This window comes from Hemibagrus wyckioides, linkage group LG16, assembly GCF_019097595.1.
Source record: "Hemibagrus wyckioides isolate EC202008001 linkage group LG16, SWU_Hwy_1.0, whole genome shotgun sequence".
Classification (NCBI taxonomy): domain Eukaryota; kingdom Metazoa; phylum Chordata; class Actinopteri; order Siluriformes; family Bagridae; genus Hemibagrus; species Hemibagrus wyckioides.
The window spans coordinates 9657607-9677212 of record NC_080725.1 but is presented as its reverse complement, the minus strand read 5'-3'; the positions used below and the strand labels follow the sequence as shown (position 1 = coordinate 9677212).

Sequence of the window (19606 nt, the reverse complement as noted above, 5' to 3'; positions counted from 1 at the left end):
GGAATGTCAGACTTGCTATTATATGTATGTTGACTCTTTGTACAGATCTATAGGCTTGTGAACTTTTTGTGTAAAGGCATCTGCGATGTGAATAAACATTAAGAAAAATCACAACACCTATAGAAATAGTGATGAGCAAAATCAATTAAATTCCCCTATGAATGAGTGTAATGAAATAAGTGAAATAAATAATGAATTAAACACATCAATTTAGTTTTACATGGGTAAATATATCAGCAAGATGACACATACATAAAACATAGTGTGTAAACTGTGCTTATTTACATGAAACGTTTGTCATGACCTAGCAAAACATGACATCACCCATTTCTGTGCTTGTAAACAAAACTCTGTAGGAGACAAATTATTTACATGTACCTTCTGTTTGCTGTACACATTATGAAGTGGATTCATATAAGACTGGTATTTATACTATAAATAGGGACGTTTAAATGTTTATGTATATTTATTAATTGCAAGGCTAGCTGTAAGAATGTTTTTCTGATACTGTGTTTGCACACATTATTTAAAGATATCTGACAGGAATGCTTTTTATATTAGCTGAAAAGGAAATGGAAAGAAAAGAAAGGCAATGATGTTAAAGTAGCACTAGAAATACCAGTCCACAAAACCTACCACTTGTCCATACAGTCTGTCTGTTTACTGGCTATAGACTTAATTGTCTAAAAGAGTGCAAACATTCTTCAAAGAAAGATTTTTTTCTTTTTTTTTTGCTCCAAAGGCTAGTCAAAGAAAATACATCTCTAAACCATGTAAAGCCTTATACACTGAAAAAGAAATATGTGGTAAATCAGAAATTATGAAAAATAGATTATATATTATATTTAAGTTGTTAGTGATTATATATTATAGATTATATATTATATTTAAGTTGTTAATGACTAGATTGAGTTAACTATATTGACAATGCTATTAAGTTACATGAATAAAATACATGTAGCAGAACAGTGCATAGTAATGTGTCTGTTGCAAAACACCAGTATTGATTGTTCGATGCTCAGTTATGAGCTCAGTGTTTAATTTTGTTCCAAGCTTTGAAAATAGATGCTTAATTCATGTTGGATATATGAAAATTAATTGTGTAAATTCAGTCAGTGTACACTCCACAAACAAATATCTCTGCTGCCGATGTCAGCATATTTCTCCTCATTTTGTTCATAGTGTCCAGAGAAGAACAGCACTACAGCATGTGTGAGGACTATCCTTTCCTATTTTTCTGTAATGGATAGTCTGACTTTCAGGGGGAGGAAAATAGAGTCACATCTTTGTCATGTAGATTATACATAATAATAGTTATTATTACAATCTGCATAGATGGAAAGGGAACCAAATCAAAACCAAAATTTCAGGAAAGCTTACATGTTTTTTCAGCAAAGTCAATTTATTTCATACCAAAATCCAAATGAACCATGAAGAATTCAGCATGGTTTTTCACCTATACACTATAAGGCCAAAAGAATGTGGACACCTGACCATCACATGCTTATTTAGTCCTTACCAGAAAAAATGTTCCCACAAAGAGTGAAAGCACTAGAACAGGGTAGGAATTAAAAAAAACCTAGCTTTGCGGATAAGACTGAATTTCTTTGAATACTGTAGCATACTCACAAGATGTGTCTTGCCAAGGTTGGTGTGGAAGAACTTGAGTGGCCTGCACAGAGCCCTGAATGCCATTGGTATGAACTAGAAAGTCAGCAACGAGCCAGGCCTTCTTGCATGACATCACTGCATCACCTTACTATTCATCTGGCTGAATGTGCAAATCCACAGATTTGCATGCAGCACCATGCTTCAATATCTACTGCAAAGCCTACCTAAATCTAGAAAGGGAAGTCCACATACTTTTGGTCATATATTGCACATTGTGAGCTGCAGTAATACATCCATTTGAAAGAAGCCTCAGGAAACATTTGTTATTAGAATATAAATATGGTCTAGTGCAGTGGTTCACATAATGGGGTCCAGGAACCAGGGATCTGTGAAGCATTGCCAGGGGTGTGTAATTTATTATTATTATTATTATTATTATTATTATTATTATTATTATTATTACAGTGCTGGAAATCTGTTATCTGTTATTGTATGTTTTTAGTGATCCCTTCTAATTGAATGCAAATTTTAATAAGGCAAAGCCAAAAGGCTCCAATAAACAGCCAGACTGTTATTGTACACTTATAATAAGAAGCCAGGTTCATGTAAAATGAACTAGGTTTACTGATAGAAAATGGGGTGCAGTTTCCTACTGCTTGACTGATTACAGTTTGAAGATTAAATGGTCAAGAAGTAAATAAATGACTTTTGATAATTTATTGGAGTTTTAATATTCTATCATTCTAGATACAGTGAGGGAAAAAATATTTGATCCCCTGCTGATTTTGTACGTTTGCCCACTGACAAAGAAATGATCAGTCTGTAATTTTAATGGCAGGTGTATTTGAACAGTGAGAGGCAGAATAACAACAAAAAAATCCAGAAAAATGCATTTCAGAAAAGTTCTACATTGATTTGCATTTTAATGAGTGAAATAAGTATTTGATCCCCTATCAGTCAGAAAGATTTCTGGCTCCCAGGTGTCTTTTATACAGGTAATGAGCTGAGATTACAGTAGGAGCACTCTCGGGGAGTGCTCTTAATCTCAGCTCGTTACCTGTATGAAAGACACCTGTCCACAGAAGGAAGCAATCAATCAGATTCCAAACTCTCCATCATGGCCAAGACCAAAGAGCTGTCCATCGATGTCAGGGACAAGATTGTAGACCTACACAAGGCTGGAATGAGCTACAAGACCATCGCCAAGCAGCTTGGTGAGAAGGTGACAACAGTTGGTCTTCCTCGGTCTGGGGCTCCATGCAAGATCTCACCTCATGGAGTTTCAATGATCATTGAAAATGGGTCGTGGATGGATATTCCAGCCTGAGAATGACCCAAAACACACGGCCAAGGCAACAAAGGAGTTGTTCAAAAAGAAGCACGTTAAGGTCCTGTAGTGGCCTAGCCAGTCTCCAGACCTTAATCCCATAGAAAATCTGTGGAGGGAGCTGAAGGGTCAGCCACAAAACCTTAATGACTTGGAGAGGATCTGCAAAGAGGAGTGGGCCCAAATTCCTTGAGATGTGAGATGTGTGCAAACCTGGTGGCCAACTACAAGAAATGTCTGACGTCTGTGATTGCCAACAAGGGTTTGCCACCAAGTACTAAGTCATGTTTTGCAAAGGGGTCAAATACTTATTTCACTTAATAAAATGCAAATCAATGTATAACTTTTTTGAAATGCGTTTTTCTGGATTTTTTGTTGTTGATTTTCTGTCTCTCACTGTTCAGATAAACCTACCATTAAAATTACAGACTGATCATTTCTTTGTCAGTGGGCAAACGTACAAAATCAGCAGGGGATCAAATAATTTTTTCCCTCACTGTAATATGCTAGCATTTGTTGATGCTTTAGAGATTATCTTCATTAGGCATTTCTATCAAACAGAAGTTATTAACAATAGACAATAAAACAACAGCAAAAAAGAAGAAATACAGATAATATAGATAATATACCAAACGCTTAATAGAGAAATATGTCAAGTTGTCTAGTTAAGATAACAAATTTTACAATAACAAAATAATAATAAATATTATAATAAAAATAAATATAATAAAAATATTGTTTTTTACAACAATATTTAGATAACAAAGATTATATTCTGAACATGTATTTAGGAAATGAAATGTTCTCTGATCAGAAAAATTTACTTTTTTTGTGAAATTGGTGACTTATTTTTGATTGCTGAAATCAACACTGAAATACATTACCAATCAGCCTCAGTATGTCACGTGTCATGATCAGTATGATCACTTTAATCTTATTATCCCTAAGCACCCCTACTCAAGTTCTCATTTTTGTATGTTTCATTATTAAGATTCATTGTTGTTTTCATGTTTGTCATGTGTGCTAAAAGCCTTGCTCATAGTCTTTGTTTTTGCCTTGCATTCATGTATTATGGTTCTTGTCTTATCATGTTTTTGTTAGTTTGTCTTTCACTTATTCACTCATTCAATGTTGCCTCCTAATCTTATCATTTACATGATCATTTCTGTAGTAACAACTCGTACAGCATCATTTTTTTCATAAGAATTTATGTTGAGTTTCAGTGCTTTCTGACAGTCAGTGTCAGTAAATATGTTCTTTTAGGTTTTCCATTACAGGAGTGTCTTCAGAACAGATAACACCTAATTGACTGAGTGATGGTTCATATTTCACAATATGAAGAGTGTAACATACATGTGATGTATGAAACTATTTTACCAAGTATTATATTTACCATCCAAGTTCTTTCACCTCTGGAAGGTCACTGTAATACACAGTGCAGTATTATTGCCATCTATAATAGTATATCTAAAAATAACTGGCTAAGGCAGTAGAAAGTACTAGCACTTCAGCCCCTATAGTCTGCATATTTCAGTGTTCTGACAGTGTTTTCTACAGACTGTATTCAAGGCCAGATAACTAGACTTGCGTGTGTTGTCAGAGATGTCTGCCTACAGTAGTTTCTCACCTGAGGGTCTATCCAGTGGAGTGGTACTGTTATTGTCATGTGGGGATCTGTATAACAGATGCAGGTCATGAGGACACAAATGCAGGAGGTTTTTCTTTATTAACAAAAAAAAAAAAATACAAACCATGGCAAAAGGCAGGTCAGGAAAAGAACATGCTTGTGATTCTAAATGGGTAAACACAACTATGACTAAGCTGCTACTATACAAAGCAATGACAGGAAATGGGCAGGATGCTGGTACAAATATCTGATATATGGGAGGTTAAGTGACATCGTGGACAAACACACACGGAACGTACACGTCACAAAGACTATGACACACACACATATAGGTTTAAATGAGAACAAAAATTAAGAACGGCACTGAAAGTAGGAGAGTTTAATAAGAACACACGTGGAAAACAGGAAGTGACGTAACGGGGCGGAGACAGTGAACAGAGACACGTGGCAATGAATAATCAAAGAACAAGGTGGAACTTGAACAGAACACATGCTGAGATGAAGTCACACTGTGACAGTAATTTAGTTATCCACAGAATCAATGTATAAGGTTCATGCAAGCTCTACTGATGTTATGAATATTGCTTGGGAATTTCTGATCATTAACTGGAATTAATGAGGAAAACATGGTGTATTCAAGCTTTGTCAAAGCACCACTAAAATTAAGTTTGTGTAAGAAAATGATTTCAATTTTTTAAGCTTGCTTCACCCTTCCCTAATCAAACACTGAATCTTGTACTATTATCTATTTATTATGTTATATCAGTACCAGCTGACTGTGCTTCCCCTTTTTTTTCCTTCATTGTAGTCACATGGCCACATTTTATGTTCCCTGGGTGTGAGAGTGTGCGCAGACTACAAATGACCCCCTTAGTGCATTATGTCCCTAAGCTTTCAAAGCATGACTCAGTCTCATCATATAAATAATGAATTGTGCATTAGAGACTCTTTGCGAAATGGAAAGAAAGATGATACCATTGCAAAGTTACTGACTTTTTTTGGTGAATTTTGTGCATACTGATTGATGAAACGCACAATTAGACAAGGCACAAAGCCTAAACGTTCTATTAGGATGGGAAAGACTATCCTTGTACACGCTGTGCCTTTAGCACATTTGTCTTCATACGTGTTAGAAGTTGATAGGTTTCTCTTTGTCTGTACCATAATGAGATGAAATGTTTGGATGTTCAGCACAGCGATTTGGTTATCCTGCTCTCAAGCAGCTTCACCTCGTCTCTCTGCAACATAAAACCGGCCCTGTGGGAGCCAGTCTAAGAGATGTGCTGCACAAACATCAGCGTCCCTCATGGCACATGATCTAGAAAAAGTAAACACAATGTAGGCCTACTAAATCCTCAAATTATGTGGCAGTCATGCGCTTGAGCGGCTGAATAAAATTGCATATCAGTGCACAGCACTGTCCTACTTCTTTTCTTCCACCTGAGTTTCTATTTGTAAAGGGGTATAATCTAGATTTGATGTGGAGTATCTGCAGCTATTTAAGTTCTCTATGCATAATGAAATAGCCGATATCAGATGCATGTCAGTATTGGCTTGCTAGTAGTATTGGATCCCTTGAGATTTTCAGTGAAGCAAATTAAATTCTTTGGGTTCTCGGATGAATGTGTTGCTGCAATGAAAAGATGCTGACAAATATTTTTTTTCTGAGGGAATTAATCCCCTATTTGATTTAATTTGACCTAGTTCAAACCTTTCATGGTGTAGGAGAAGGGAAAAATAGCTCTGGTTTGTCTTTCCTGCATACATGCTTCTACATGATTGCATGCTCTGATGGTCAAAAGTGATCAGACCTTATATCTCGTATCTATATAATTAAAATATTACACAAAGTAAGTTAGAGTGAACAACCTCAAAAACATGAATGGCATCATGCTAAATATTCCAGACTCAAGATGTTAAAGCTTGTGCATATGTTTTTTTAATCCTCATTTTTAAAATCCACATTTTAAATGAAATGTGAAGCAATGCCAATGTGTGTGTCTGTGCGTGTGTTTTGTACCAGGTAAGCGATAGTTCCGTGGAATCCTCAGAAGCCGAGGATAATCCAGTCCCAGAGTGCTTTCAGGTACGCAGACTATCCAGCAGAACCCTGCAGCTACCTCCTCTGGCCTTCAGGCAAGCCGAGCAGTTTGACTGGAAGGAGTCTGAGCAAACATCTCGACCCGCCACACTAGCTCCCAGCATGCCTCCTCTGATCGCCATCACCTTGGCTGACTCAAACAGGTCAGAAAGTGAATTACATCACAGCTCTGAATTGTTGAGTCACACTGGAATTTGGTATTACATTCTTCAGCTTCTTCTTAACACACAAGGAAAAAGCAAAGACGTCACATTTCGGTTTATGCATACCAAGCATACCGGCATGACACATTTTTGGAATATTTAAACATAATTAAACACAATAACACATCATTTTATATTTGTGTGGACATTTCAGTAGACCATTTTCAGAACTATTTTTAATGGTCTTTTCATTTCCATTTCAAACCGTATTCTTTCATTGCTTAGCAACCTTTATATACGACGTATGGTGAGTTTTTAAATAATTTAAGCTATGACAGCTAAGTTAAAGGAACAGGTTTGTCATCGTATTCGGAGAATGACTAATTCTTACAAACATCAAAGAAAGGCCATCTCATTTAATTTGCATAAAATGAAACAAGCAGCCTTGATCAATCTACCTCTTTTGAGCTTTCACCTTGAACGCTCTCTATAACAACTGATCCCTGAACTGGGTCACTGTGGCTTGATTAGGCTGTAATGGCTTTGAAAAGCTGCAAACCATATTCTATTTTTTTCATTACCGTACCCTTGCTGAAGAATATTGTGCCATAGAATCCTGAAAACTCACGCACACACACACACACACACACAAACAAACACAAAACCTTCAGCATTCACATACAGACACTCTGTCTCTGTCATTCTAGCTCTCTTTCTATCTGAAGATTTCACTAGTTATCTCTTAGTCAACCTATGCTTTTGCATAGAATACACGACAGAATGAAACCTGATGAAACCCTACTGCTGACAGTCATCATTCTTCGCAGCTATTTGCTGAAAAGCTCTTTTATTCCCATTCTAACAAATTGTTTTGGCAGTATTTATATCTGTACTCTGCCATAGCTATGCTATGTTGTTTATATTGATTATACTCTATGAAACTGCTTAGGTCAACATTCTTCAATTAAAGGAAAGTAAAAAAAAAAAAAATTAAAGGAAAAAAACACCATAAAGTGTTTTAGTAATGTGCTGAGCTGTCACAAACCACCAGTACAGCTTCAGTCAATACGTTCACATGCAACCAAACAATCCGTTAGGTATCGGGTTGATAGCTCATTTGGATTGAAAAGCCTTCATGTGAACATCAGTTGGTCTGATTCAGCTCGATTTGAATGACATTTAGATCGGATTGAAAGGGATAGAATAAATAAATTAGCCATGTGAATGCATGAATCGATCTATTTTCTCAATCCGATAAAAAATTACCTTGTACAGTGCACATGTAAATGAATAATTTAATCAGACTGTTGATCAGACTGCAGTGTTTAGGGCACATATAAATAGTACTTTCAGAATCTGCAATTGGATTGAATTCATTCAGACACTGGAGGGAAAGAATAGCACTATTCTTCTAAAAAATATACCCTTGAATTTTCTTTCAATTGTCACTTATCTGTAGATTTAATTCATTATTTTCGCTTGTTTCATCTCAGCTATGCCGATGTGACAGGGAAGATTTAGAATCATTCCCAACATAGTTCATCTGACCTATAATTGTGCTTTGGTATTCATTTAGCAGAAGAGCCAAATTCCTACTGAATTATTTAAGTGCAACGACACATATGCTTTTGCCAAATCTCTGATTTCATTAACGCAGTGTCTCGCTCTGGTCCGTCGCTCTCCCAGTTGATGGAAAACACAGCACTCTTGGCTGCTTTCAGCATCAGTATTGCTGATAGCACATATTGGCATAACATTATACATTCAATTCAACCCTAAATTGCTGTCATTATAGTTGCTCTTCAATACCTGCTTTATTCTATTTCTTTTGGCATGAAAAAAAAAGAATCTATAAATACATGGCTTAAAGGCAGATAGAAGAATGCAGTGCAGGCTGTAGCAACCAGAATATAAGTGTACATCAAGGACCTGGATCCCACGATAACCCAACAAATAAGTGTGGTTGTCATGTATGTAGGAGTGGGAGCGTGGGAGTGGGAGATATGAAGCTCGCTGGACAAATTAAGACCATGTTCATTAACTTGGGAGTGTATTGGGTACTCAAGCTGCACTGCCTTAGACATTTAGTGCATTCATTCATTTATCTTCTTTAACTGCTTTACACTGGTAAAGTTTATGATAGTTTAAATCACTAATTTTTATATTGTGTTTAGATACAAATAATAATTGTAGGAGTGGGTGGGACTGGTCAAGATTTCTGCAGGAGTGAGCTGAACAAATCAAAAGGACTTAACAAGAATCAGAACAGCAAACAAACAACTTGTAAGGTAACTGGCTTCAACTAACATTGGTGCATATGATCGAGTATCATGTGACGTTGTAACAGACTGGGGATCATGGGAAATGTGGACATGTCATTATCATGCTTTATGTGAAGGGGAGCAATTGGCATTTTTCTTCATCTTGTGCCTGACCCATGTTGTACTGCTTGGAGCTTTCTGAACATGTGACTCACTCTCTGCTGCCATGGATGGTACCACATAAATAAATAAACCTACAGATTGCCCTTACCAAATGAATGATTTTTGCCAAAGACTCACAAAAGTCAAACCTCAGTGGATAACATTTTGTGGATGCTGTAGACTTGTACCTAAAAACCTCTACTGTAATCCTAAAACCTTGACACACATAATCATCCTTTTTTGTTGCATACAATTGAAGCATAGTATTGACTGATATTCCCAGATTCCCTTTTGAGTGTGGTTCCTCTCATGGTTTCTTCCTCTTGTTGTCTCAGGGAATTATTCCATGCCACTGTTACCTCCAGCTTTGTTCATTAGGGATCTAAATCTAAACCCACATCCAGATTTTCATCCCAAAAGCTGCTTTGTGACTGACTAATTGTTATTAGTCAGGACAATTGAAAGAAAAGAAAGAAAATAACAACGAGAATATCTGAGACTATTCACTCGAATACAAGCTTTCATTTTTAGTAAAGCACATTGGCTTGATGAATTAAATTAAACAAATGAGCTTGCATAACTCAATTTCACTGATTGTGATTGAGTGACACCAGCACAAAATGAGACACCATGTGATTACTATTAGTAGTCTGGCCTGAGTATTGGACAGGGGGTGGGTGTTTTAGTGTGTTTGGTGAGTCACATTTTCCATATTTCATGAATTTCCAGTTGTAATAAACATGTGTTATATTACATCAGAAGCCTTTATAGAAGAAGAAGCAGCCTTTATTGTTGCCACACATTACATTTCAGCACATTTTCTTCACGTCTCCCAGCTCTGAAAGTTGGGGGTCAGACCTTGCCCAAAGGCTCAAAAGTTGCAGCTTGGTGGTGCTGGGGCTTGAACCCCAACCTTCTGATCAATAATCCACTTGAGCCACCACTGTGTTACATACTATATACAATACAGCACAGTGAAATTCTTTGCTTCCCATGCCCTAGCTTCTTAGGAAGCTGGGGTTAGATCACATGGGCAGCCAAGATACATTGCCTTGATCAAGGGCCCAACATGGCTTGAACCCCTGACCATGAAATCAGAGCCTTAACTATTGAGCCGCCACTATCCAACAATTATAAACACAGATAGATCATAATTGGAACATCCAGAATATACTATGTTTTTAAATCATTTGGGTTTCACATTGTTGGACACATGTATACTCCATGTAGCATATGCCACCAAGGGTTACTTATATTTCCAGCACACATTTAAGTTAGAAATATCATAATCACTTACAGCTTTCCAAGCTGAATGCACTAACAATCAAACATCTCCAAGAAAGTCAGGTTATGATGGAAATGATGATGTTTGGTGGCCTGGGCAGCAAATCTGGTAAAAGGTTGAGGAGATCATCCCTGACAGAAATGTTGCCAAGTAACTGGCTGTATCAATTTATGATCCATTCTGTAATACAGGCTGTATTTTATTTGTACCCTCTTAAAAAATTAAATGAAATTATATATAAATTATACTGACCTAAGTGTGTTGCAAATATACTAACAATTTTAGGTACTTAATTATGAACTGCTGTAATGACTAATTAGTATAAAACAATTCGATTATAAGTTGATGTAACAGTGTTATGATATCTAAGGTTATATTCAGGTTTAGAGGTGAAAAAGATGATATGCAATCCATGTTTGAAGATAATGTGGAGAGAGCCTTCCCACTGGACTCTGAGGGCAAATGGGTGGGAGCTATGCATTTTTCTCGTCTCCTTCTCTATCTTCCTGTGCCTTTATTGTATGGGCTGTGTTACAGTCAAGGAATTTACTGCCAAGCATAATTTATTTTCTGCATGAGCATGCATCCTTCTAAATTGAGCTGTAAAGAAGTGGTTTCTGTATAATCATGCGGTTCTTTCAAAGTTGAAGGCTTCACATACACTGCATGGCTAAATATTATTAAACACCCGACTGTCACATTCATAATGTACTTTTTAAACATACCATTTCAGATTAGTGCCTGTTTCTGTTATAATAACGTCCACTATTCTGGGAAGACTTTCCAGTAGATTTTAGAGCAGGGCTGTGGGGATTTGTGCTCATTCAGTCACAAGAATATTATTGAGGTCAGGCTCTGAGGTCAGATTCTGATGTCAGGCGAGAAAGCCGGGCATGTAGTAAGAGTTCCCGTTCATCCCAGAGGTTGAAACCCTGAGGGCTTTGTGTAGGTCAATAGAATTCATTCCAAAACTGACAAACCAAGACTTTATGGTCCTCACTTTGTGCACAGGGGCATTGTCATGATGGAACAAGTTTGGGCGTTGTAGTCCCAGTGAATTGTAATGCTGCTGTGCAGAGATGATATAGAGAACTGTGCTCGTCAGAGTTTGTGGCAAGAGTATGGGAAAGAACCACGTGTGTGGTGGATAGCCAGGTATCCACAAACTTTTGGACATTTTTTGGAATTAAAAGAGTCCAGTTTTAGCCTTATGGCATTTATGTACAGTTGGCAGTTTGTGTGTGGCAGTTTTAGGGACACTTTAAATATATAATAGTATATTAATTTTAATGTACAGTTTTTAATGTATTGTTTTTCCTCTTATTCCATAACGCATTTGATCAATGATTTAAATTTGTATTTATTTATGTATATATAATACACACACACACACACACACACACACACACACCTAACTGAAGATCATTGTCACACATACCAAAGTTTCAGAAGTTGCGTGCTGTTACCCTGTACGGACACACACACACACACATACACACACACACACACATACACAGACAAACACACACGCACACACACGTTAGACAGGGAATTAAATGTGCTATAAACGATGCCAGGAATATGTGGGTTGAGCGGCGCGTGTCGACGCGGACTCGTTGTTAAACTTGTCACAAGGAAGCTCGATGAGAGGCGAGTGGAAATGCGAGCCGTGTTCAGCGTTAGTGGAGGCAGTTGCAGCAGCAGCAGCAGCAGCAATAGCAGCAGCAATAGCAGCATCAGCAGCCACTTCAATGCGCGCAGAGCAAGAGCCACAGCGCAAAGAGGTGAACACGAGGCCGATCCGATACCGAGGGCAAAGTGAAACCGGACCGACGCGGAAATGGACCGAAGCTTCGCGGTGGACACGGGCCACCGACCGGGGCTCAAAAAATCGCGGATGTCGTGGCCGTCCTCGTTTCAGGGATTTCGACGGTAAGGAGCCGTTATTGTTTGTGTGCGTGTAAAAGAGGAGAGGGATGGATGGGTGTGTAGTGGCTTCGAGCGGGCTTTGTCAAGCGCACTTTGTTTGCTCGGAGGATTGCGGGGAAAAATAAAGAAAGATGTGTGTTGTGTCTTTAAAAAACACACACACATAAATTAGAAAGTCGTATTAATAGTTTTAGAAGGGTGCTAGATAATGCTACTTTATCTTTCTCATCATATCGACTAAAGCCTGGGAAAAAAAAATCTGCTGGGATGTTAGGGCTGTAAAGTGGACGACTCCATTCTTTACACGAATGAATATTTATCCCTCGGACACAATAACGCTGTCTATTTTTTGTAGTTTGGAAAGTTTAATTTTTTATCTGTTTTTTTATCTGTAAGATTAGCAGCACAAATTGAGTTCCATCTCCTTTTGAGTTACTTTCTGCATTGAGTAGTGTTTAGGATCATTCTTTAACGCTTTCATGACTTCAGTGCACATTTGGTTAGTGGTGTGTCAGTATCATGAAGCCCACACGGTTTTGTATTATAATAAGGCAGGACTGTCAGACTTGCCGCAGTTACAAGGGATTTCACAGCAGGGCTCTGAGCGCACACAGTGAGCAGTGTAGGGACAAGTAGATGTACACCTGCTTTAAAGGTGCAAAAAAAAACAAACAAACAAACACAATGTGTATAGCATGGTTTGTTTGGCGCATTTCACGGCTGCTAATCAGATGTAATGTGTCCTCACCTCCCTTGATAAAGATATTTTTTCTTAAAATCTACTACACAAAGTGCCATTGGATTATATATTTATTAAGAAATGGAAAAAACAATTGTGCCTCAGGTAATAACTAAATATTTTATGAGCCTTTTTTTTTAATTTTTTTATTTTTTGGAGACAAATTGCTCTGAAGAGAATATATGGATGTGAATACATGAACAGGAGATTTTAGTAGCTTATTATCAACAAATTTATCCTATAATAATTGATATGATAAAGTAATTTCAACCCCCTTTAACAGATATCCCCCCTTTTTAGCTAATTGTACTCACAGGAGTTGCCATTTTTGGAAAACATAATATGTTCATATTTTTAATTAAAGTGCTGTATTTAATTAATCTGATGATCTCTTAGTCATTTTGTAATTTTTTTTTTTTGAAGTTGACCTTAATTCTCTGTTTGCTGATTATAAATCAGGGCTGTTTTTCCACCTTGAATCGTCCTCACTGAGACTAGGCTTGCCACTTGGACACATAATTAATGCACCAAGGTGTCTTTTTTGCCTGATGCTCTGCCTTCATTCATTTCCATGCATAGACGATATTCCCACAAAATGATTCTCTCAAGAATCTCTTATTTATCCTCAGTAACGACTCCTACGTAGATCAATTCCCAATTACACTCGAGCTTGCTTTTGAGTCACATGTTTATTTGATGACACAACATGCCTAAGAGCCAAAATATGTTGATTAGGATGTTCTTGAATTTACTTAGTTTAGCAATGTTCCATGTCGACTTTTGAGAATAATCCTCAGAAGCGTTGAAAACTTTGTGCTAAAGAATTTTTTCGATGTGGTGGCAGAGAGGATCTTCATCCTTTTCTGAAACTAGTCCCATCACTTCTCATTTTCGGAAAATAGTCTGTGGTCATTTCAGCCATCTTGCTGTTCTTATTCAAGAGGTTTAATGATCTTACTTCATCTGTCCTGATAGTATAATGAATATGATCCATTTTGCAGCATTATGTTCCACTAGAAGCCACCTGTGCTTTCCTAGGTATAGAGAATTCAATTGCAGAAAGTATGCACTCGGTCAAGCAATTATCATTGCACAGTGAGGCTTATGGTTAGTTGACTATAAGTATTTCAGAGTAGTTGCAATTATTGTTCACCACCTTTACAACATTTGTAAATTGTTGTCAATTGGTTGTAATTATTAGCAATTTAGCTGAAATTAGCAGTTTTTAGCAAAGCATTTTCCATTGCTACAGTAAGTAACAGACTGCAAATTCCTCTGAGCTGTAACAACTTAATAAAAAGTAAAAAAATAACGTGTAGACTAAATTAACTGATCCATCTTAATCTGAGTATTTCCTTATGGCACTGGTGATACTGGCTAATGGGTCAGTGGTGGTGAAACAGAACCCTAAGGGAAATAAGTGGAATTCTCAGCTCTACTAGTAGTTCTCACTGGAACAGCATGAGCACAGATAGATTTCTCAAGAAAGCAAAGCAAAAGAAGAGAATTTGCTTTCTCAAAAAAGCACCCGGTGTCCCTTTTTTTTTGCAGGTACACTTAGTGCACATGCAGGAACATGTTTGGGGACCTTAGTTCTAATGAAGGGAAATAGTAATGTTACAGCATACAAAGACATTCTAGACAATTGGCAGCATTTTGGTAAAGACCCAACTATAGATATGATGATCAGGTGTCCTCAAACATTTGGCATCCAGTGTCATACAGCTTCATTTGGACTGTGGCATGGACAAGACTCAATCAGGCCCAGAGGCAGTGGAGGAACTGGAACAAACAAGACAGAAGCATATCATGGATCAATAGGTAAACATCTACAGTGCTACTGGTGCCACCTTTTGTTTTCCCAACTAGCACATCAAAACGTCACTCTAAATTGGCTCACAGATGTCCTATGTGACAACCAATTTGCTATTTGACAGAACTAGGCAGAAATAAATACCTGTAAATCATCCTCCTATCCTGATACTCCTTTTTTTTAAATAGAATGATATCTCTTTCACCAGCTCTACTTGCTATACTGCTCACATGCTGCTAGTTACTTTATTTTCTTCAGGAAGTGAGTAAGCTAAGAGGTTCACTCCATTCACCAGGAGTTCTGTCCACTGTGTTCACCGAGAAATGGAGGCAGGTCAACCTTGACAAAGGTTGTAAAGGGGACTAACAGGATCATTTATTGCTGGAGGCCAGAGCGGGTCACTGGTATTCTATACGACCTAGAGTGGTGCAGATGATGTATACTCACCTAATTTATTGTTACACTGTACCGGGCAAACTCACAGTTGTATGCAAAGTTGCAAATCTACAGCCCAGGCTTTCCTGATGCATCTTTGGTGGAGCAATGTGGTGAACAGACTGCGAAGGCAACATTCTGATTGAGCTTTTCTGCCAGTAAATGCAAACCGCTGAGATTACAGTATAGTACAGTAAATCTTAATGAGACCATGAGTAAGGAACAGATGTGGATATTAATGAGGCAGTGCCAGGATAGACACAAAACAAGTAAATGATCAAGCTGGTGTTTGTGGCTTCTCCTGTGGTGGAGATAATGGTGAATTAAATAAAAAACCTGGGTACAAGTACAGTGTGAATGTCTAATTACATATAAATGAAAAAAAAAAATCCATAGCTTTCTTTATTTGTATTTAGTTTAGGGGAAAATCATACAGTATTGTTTGTCATTGTGCTGTCTTGTTGAAAATCTTAATACATGCAAAACTCTTAATTCATGTTGCAACTAACAGGGGAACAAATAACTAATGTTATGCTAGTGTTAGTTTTCATCTAGTTCATTACTTTTAATGAGATTTTATAATGATTTACACTTAGTTGAATTTCTATCATATTATATTGGTATAATTTCCCTATAGAGTAAGAAGGCAATAAGGCAATAAATATTTCTGTGATTATTTCATAGAAGTGAGGCTTCTTGTCCATGCAGATCTTAAAATGTTTTCGCACTCAACATTTTGTCATGCTTGTATTTCACATATATTTTGTAGACTAAAAACATTTCTGGAAATTGTTTTGTGTCATTGATACAGAATTCTGAATTATTAATGCTTATATTACAGCACTGAAGCATTCTCAAATCTGAGTATTCAGAAGGTGTTGAATTATTTTCTGAAACAGCATGGCTCTGAGAGTATAGTGCAGACAAGGCGATTTATATGTCATTGATTATTTCCTGTAACACTGGTGTCTTATTCCTTACATCATGTTCCCTTAAGGGTGTATAAGATTGTGTTAAAATCACTGCAGAGATTTAGCCACAGGCGCACTGCACAAGCCTGGGAATGATGCCTCAAGAGAAAGAGAAAGAGCAGCAGTTGGATTACAGGATAGCTTGGTCACATAGGTCAGTTTTTCTAGGTCAGATTGACAATATTTGTGAAAAATCCAAGTGATCCTCAAAGAATAAAGCCACATTTCTATTTTATTTGTTTAATCTCAGTGCGTGGCAAGTGTCTGTGACATGCTCCTAATAACACCCAGAAGCTTTTGTCAAAGTGGGAGTTGCTTGATGCTTCACAGTAGTCAGGCTTCTTCTTCACTTTGAGTGCTACTCCCCTCTGAAGTGTTAATTGTAATCCTGAGCATGCTTGAATGAGACCCACTCAGAATGCAGATCTTCAGGAGAGTGCTTTTATTCTTCAGTGAACTTAATTGAGACCTCGCTGCTTCAGTACTCTTTATTTAATTTGAAAATATGACTTTGTGTCTTCCTTTTAGACAGGCATCTGGAAAGAATGCATTGTACTGTATTTCAACCGAATTAAATATTTTGGGAAATTTCGATGATCAGCCCCAACTGTACTCATTCCAAAAGCACATAATTGCAGTTTGCCTTAAGACACTCGAAATAAGTATGACTAAATGATAGTAATACTAAATACTTGACGCTCTCACATTACATGTGAGTTCTAAATGCCATGTAGTATTCTCTCTAATGAAGTAACCTTAGTTTAGAATGTTTCAGAATAACAGATATACAGATTATCAGCATGATCGACGCAGGGCGAGTGACAGGTAATCACAGCCATGCTGTATTCCAGTATAACTCCACTCTTGCTTGTGCTTTTATGCAACAATATCCATAACCAAGAAACCAATATTGCATAAGTGACATTTTGACGCAATACAGCCAAATCTTTTTCATTTTTGGTCCCGAAAAAGCCATACTCACAGTGATTTGTACACTCATGTTAAAGGTCCTTCCGGTAAAAGTGATGTCTTTTCCTCCTTTTCATCTTTATCTGATATCCAAGCCGTGTCCAGTGATGATGTCACTAATGTTACTGTAGTAACAGTTACTACACAGGGGAGTGGAGTGATATACACAGTGAAACATCTGGTGAGGTTATAGGAACTATACACACTCTTGGATCATCGCTTTTCCAATCAAGTTAGTAAACCCGGAATAAACTGGGAAGACAAATTTCCTATAATATACTGCAATAGCTACCTAGTCTAGTTAATATGTTTAAATCTTATTTAAGCTGTCTCACAAAGTAAGTGCTGCTTAGAGACCTTTGGCCTATAAAGTAAATAATAAATCAGAATGGAGAGCAGTGAATGTGGAATGATTGGGTAAGGAGTTGAGGCTATTGAATAATTTAGCAGCGTGTTTAGGCCCTGTTCTTATTTTTCTCCATGAATGTATTATTATTGCTTATTTTTTTTGTTTTCTTCATTGCAGATATGTGTTAGTTGGTGCCTTTGAAGCCAAGAAAAATGGCTTTAGCCTCAGGCATTGACAGGTTCTCTAATCCATACCCATATAAATTTGAGATCTTGAGATTATTATCTGTTACAATCATAGCCTTCATCTTGCAATGCAAATTCACCCCCCCTCTCTCTCTGATTATTATTATCTCTCTGATGATTATTATTATTTTTTTGTGTGTGAATGTTATCTGATGAGGAAGCTTACTATTATTATTGTGTGTCTATTTTTTACATTTATTTTTTACACATTATAGGACTTATTTGACTTCTAAGTTATTTAGAACGTGCATTTGATGCGAATGCTTTCAAGGGGTTAGTAATTGTTGAAACCACGATTAAATTGGTGTCTGTTAGGATTGTCATATATCACTGTTGAAAGCACATAAAAGTTTTTTTTTATCCTCACTTGAACTTATGCTGTTACATGCTCCCTGTTACTCATGTCCGTTTCACTGGTGAGTTGGCCAAGTAAACACAAAACACACGAATATATCACATCAGTGGTGGAATACGTTAGAATGTAGTTCGGGATGTTAAATGATTTGTGACCCTCAGGATATAATAATTTGCTTACGTTTTTCTCAGTATTATGTATTTGGAATATACAACTAATTTTTTAGCACAATGCTTGACTACAAGGTGAACATGAAAATCAGGTTCTCTGGAGTACTGATGATACTATTTAAAATACAGAACAAATCTATCACCTCTAGTTACTTCCGGTGGGTGTATTTTATTCTGATTTTGCTAGTAGTTTAAATTCTGAACTCTTTGTTTTGTTCTCTGACCTGTCAACAATGAACCAGATAGTGTTAGCATGCTAGATTATAAGAAAACATTTTTTAGACTCACAGAGGCAAACAGAAGTCCTAAATGACTCACTCTCACTTGATTTCTCACTTGAGGTTAAAACATAAAAATACAGAAAAGCACACAAATACCTTCTGTTACTCGCTAGTTGTCTAGCTAAACAACTCCAGAACTGTGTACCAATACAAATTTCATAACATTTGGCTGACTGTCCTTAACTAGATTTCCACCAGATTACAGAACATATCAGAACATATGGGACTGCAATAGCTGTAATCATTGTATTGGAGGCCCTTTTTTGAGGGATTAGTGCATTTTGGTCTGCTGGTTAGTAAACTAACACTGATCAGATATAACATTAAAAGCATAGACAAGTGACATGAACAACTCGCAGTGGTAATGGCACCAGTCAAGGGGTGGGATGTATAAGTTAGCAATTGAACAGTTAGTACGTGACGTTGATTTGTAGGAAGAAGTAAAAATAAGCAAGTGTAAGGATTTGAGCGACTTTGACAAGGAATAAATTGTGATGACTAGAGGACGGGCTCAGAGCCATATAAAATATCAGTTCCTGGTATGCAGTGGTTAGTACATACTAACAGTAGTCCAGTAGAAAGGACAACCAGTGAACCGCAGACAGGGTTATGTGTACCCGAGGATCGCTGAGGAAGGTGTCAGAACACACATTTTGTTTGGTTGACTGCCCCACTACCGAAATGCACAATGGAGCAATAGAAGCAGGTAAAAGTTAAATACAGAATATCACTGGCATTTAGTTAAATATAGAAGACAAGAGAACAGCAAACGGCTAAAGAATCCGAAAAAGTTCTCATCTTTTTTTTTTCCTGTTTATAAAATCAACACAATT

General features: G+C 37.1%; 1 protein-coding gene across 4 annotated transcripts in view; it reads left to right on the top strand.

The window, feature by feature from the left end:
• The window catches only part of LOC131366804 (cAMP-specific 3',5'-cyclic phosphodiesterase 4D-like), a 152259-nt gene that overhangs the window by 22338 nt on the left and 110315 nt on the right, over positions 1-19606 (top strand). For 2 of the 4 annotated variants that reach the window (XM_058411614.1, XM_058411612.1), the window contains exon 3: positions 6589-6809. In XM_058411614.1, coding sequence (XP_058267597.1) covers positions 6589-6809 — 221 coding nt within the window. Of the gene's footprint in view, positions 1-6588; positions 6810-12204; positions 12450-19606 lie in introns of those variants that run through there. The other 2 variants (XM_058411620.1, XM_058411617.1) reach the window with 1 other exon arrangement.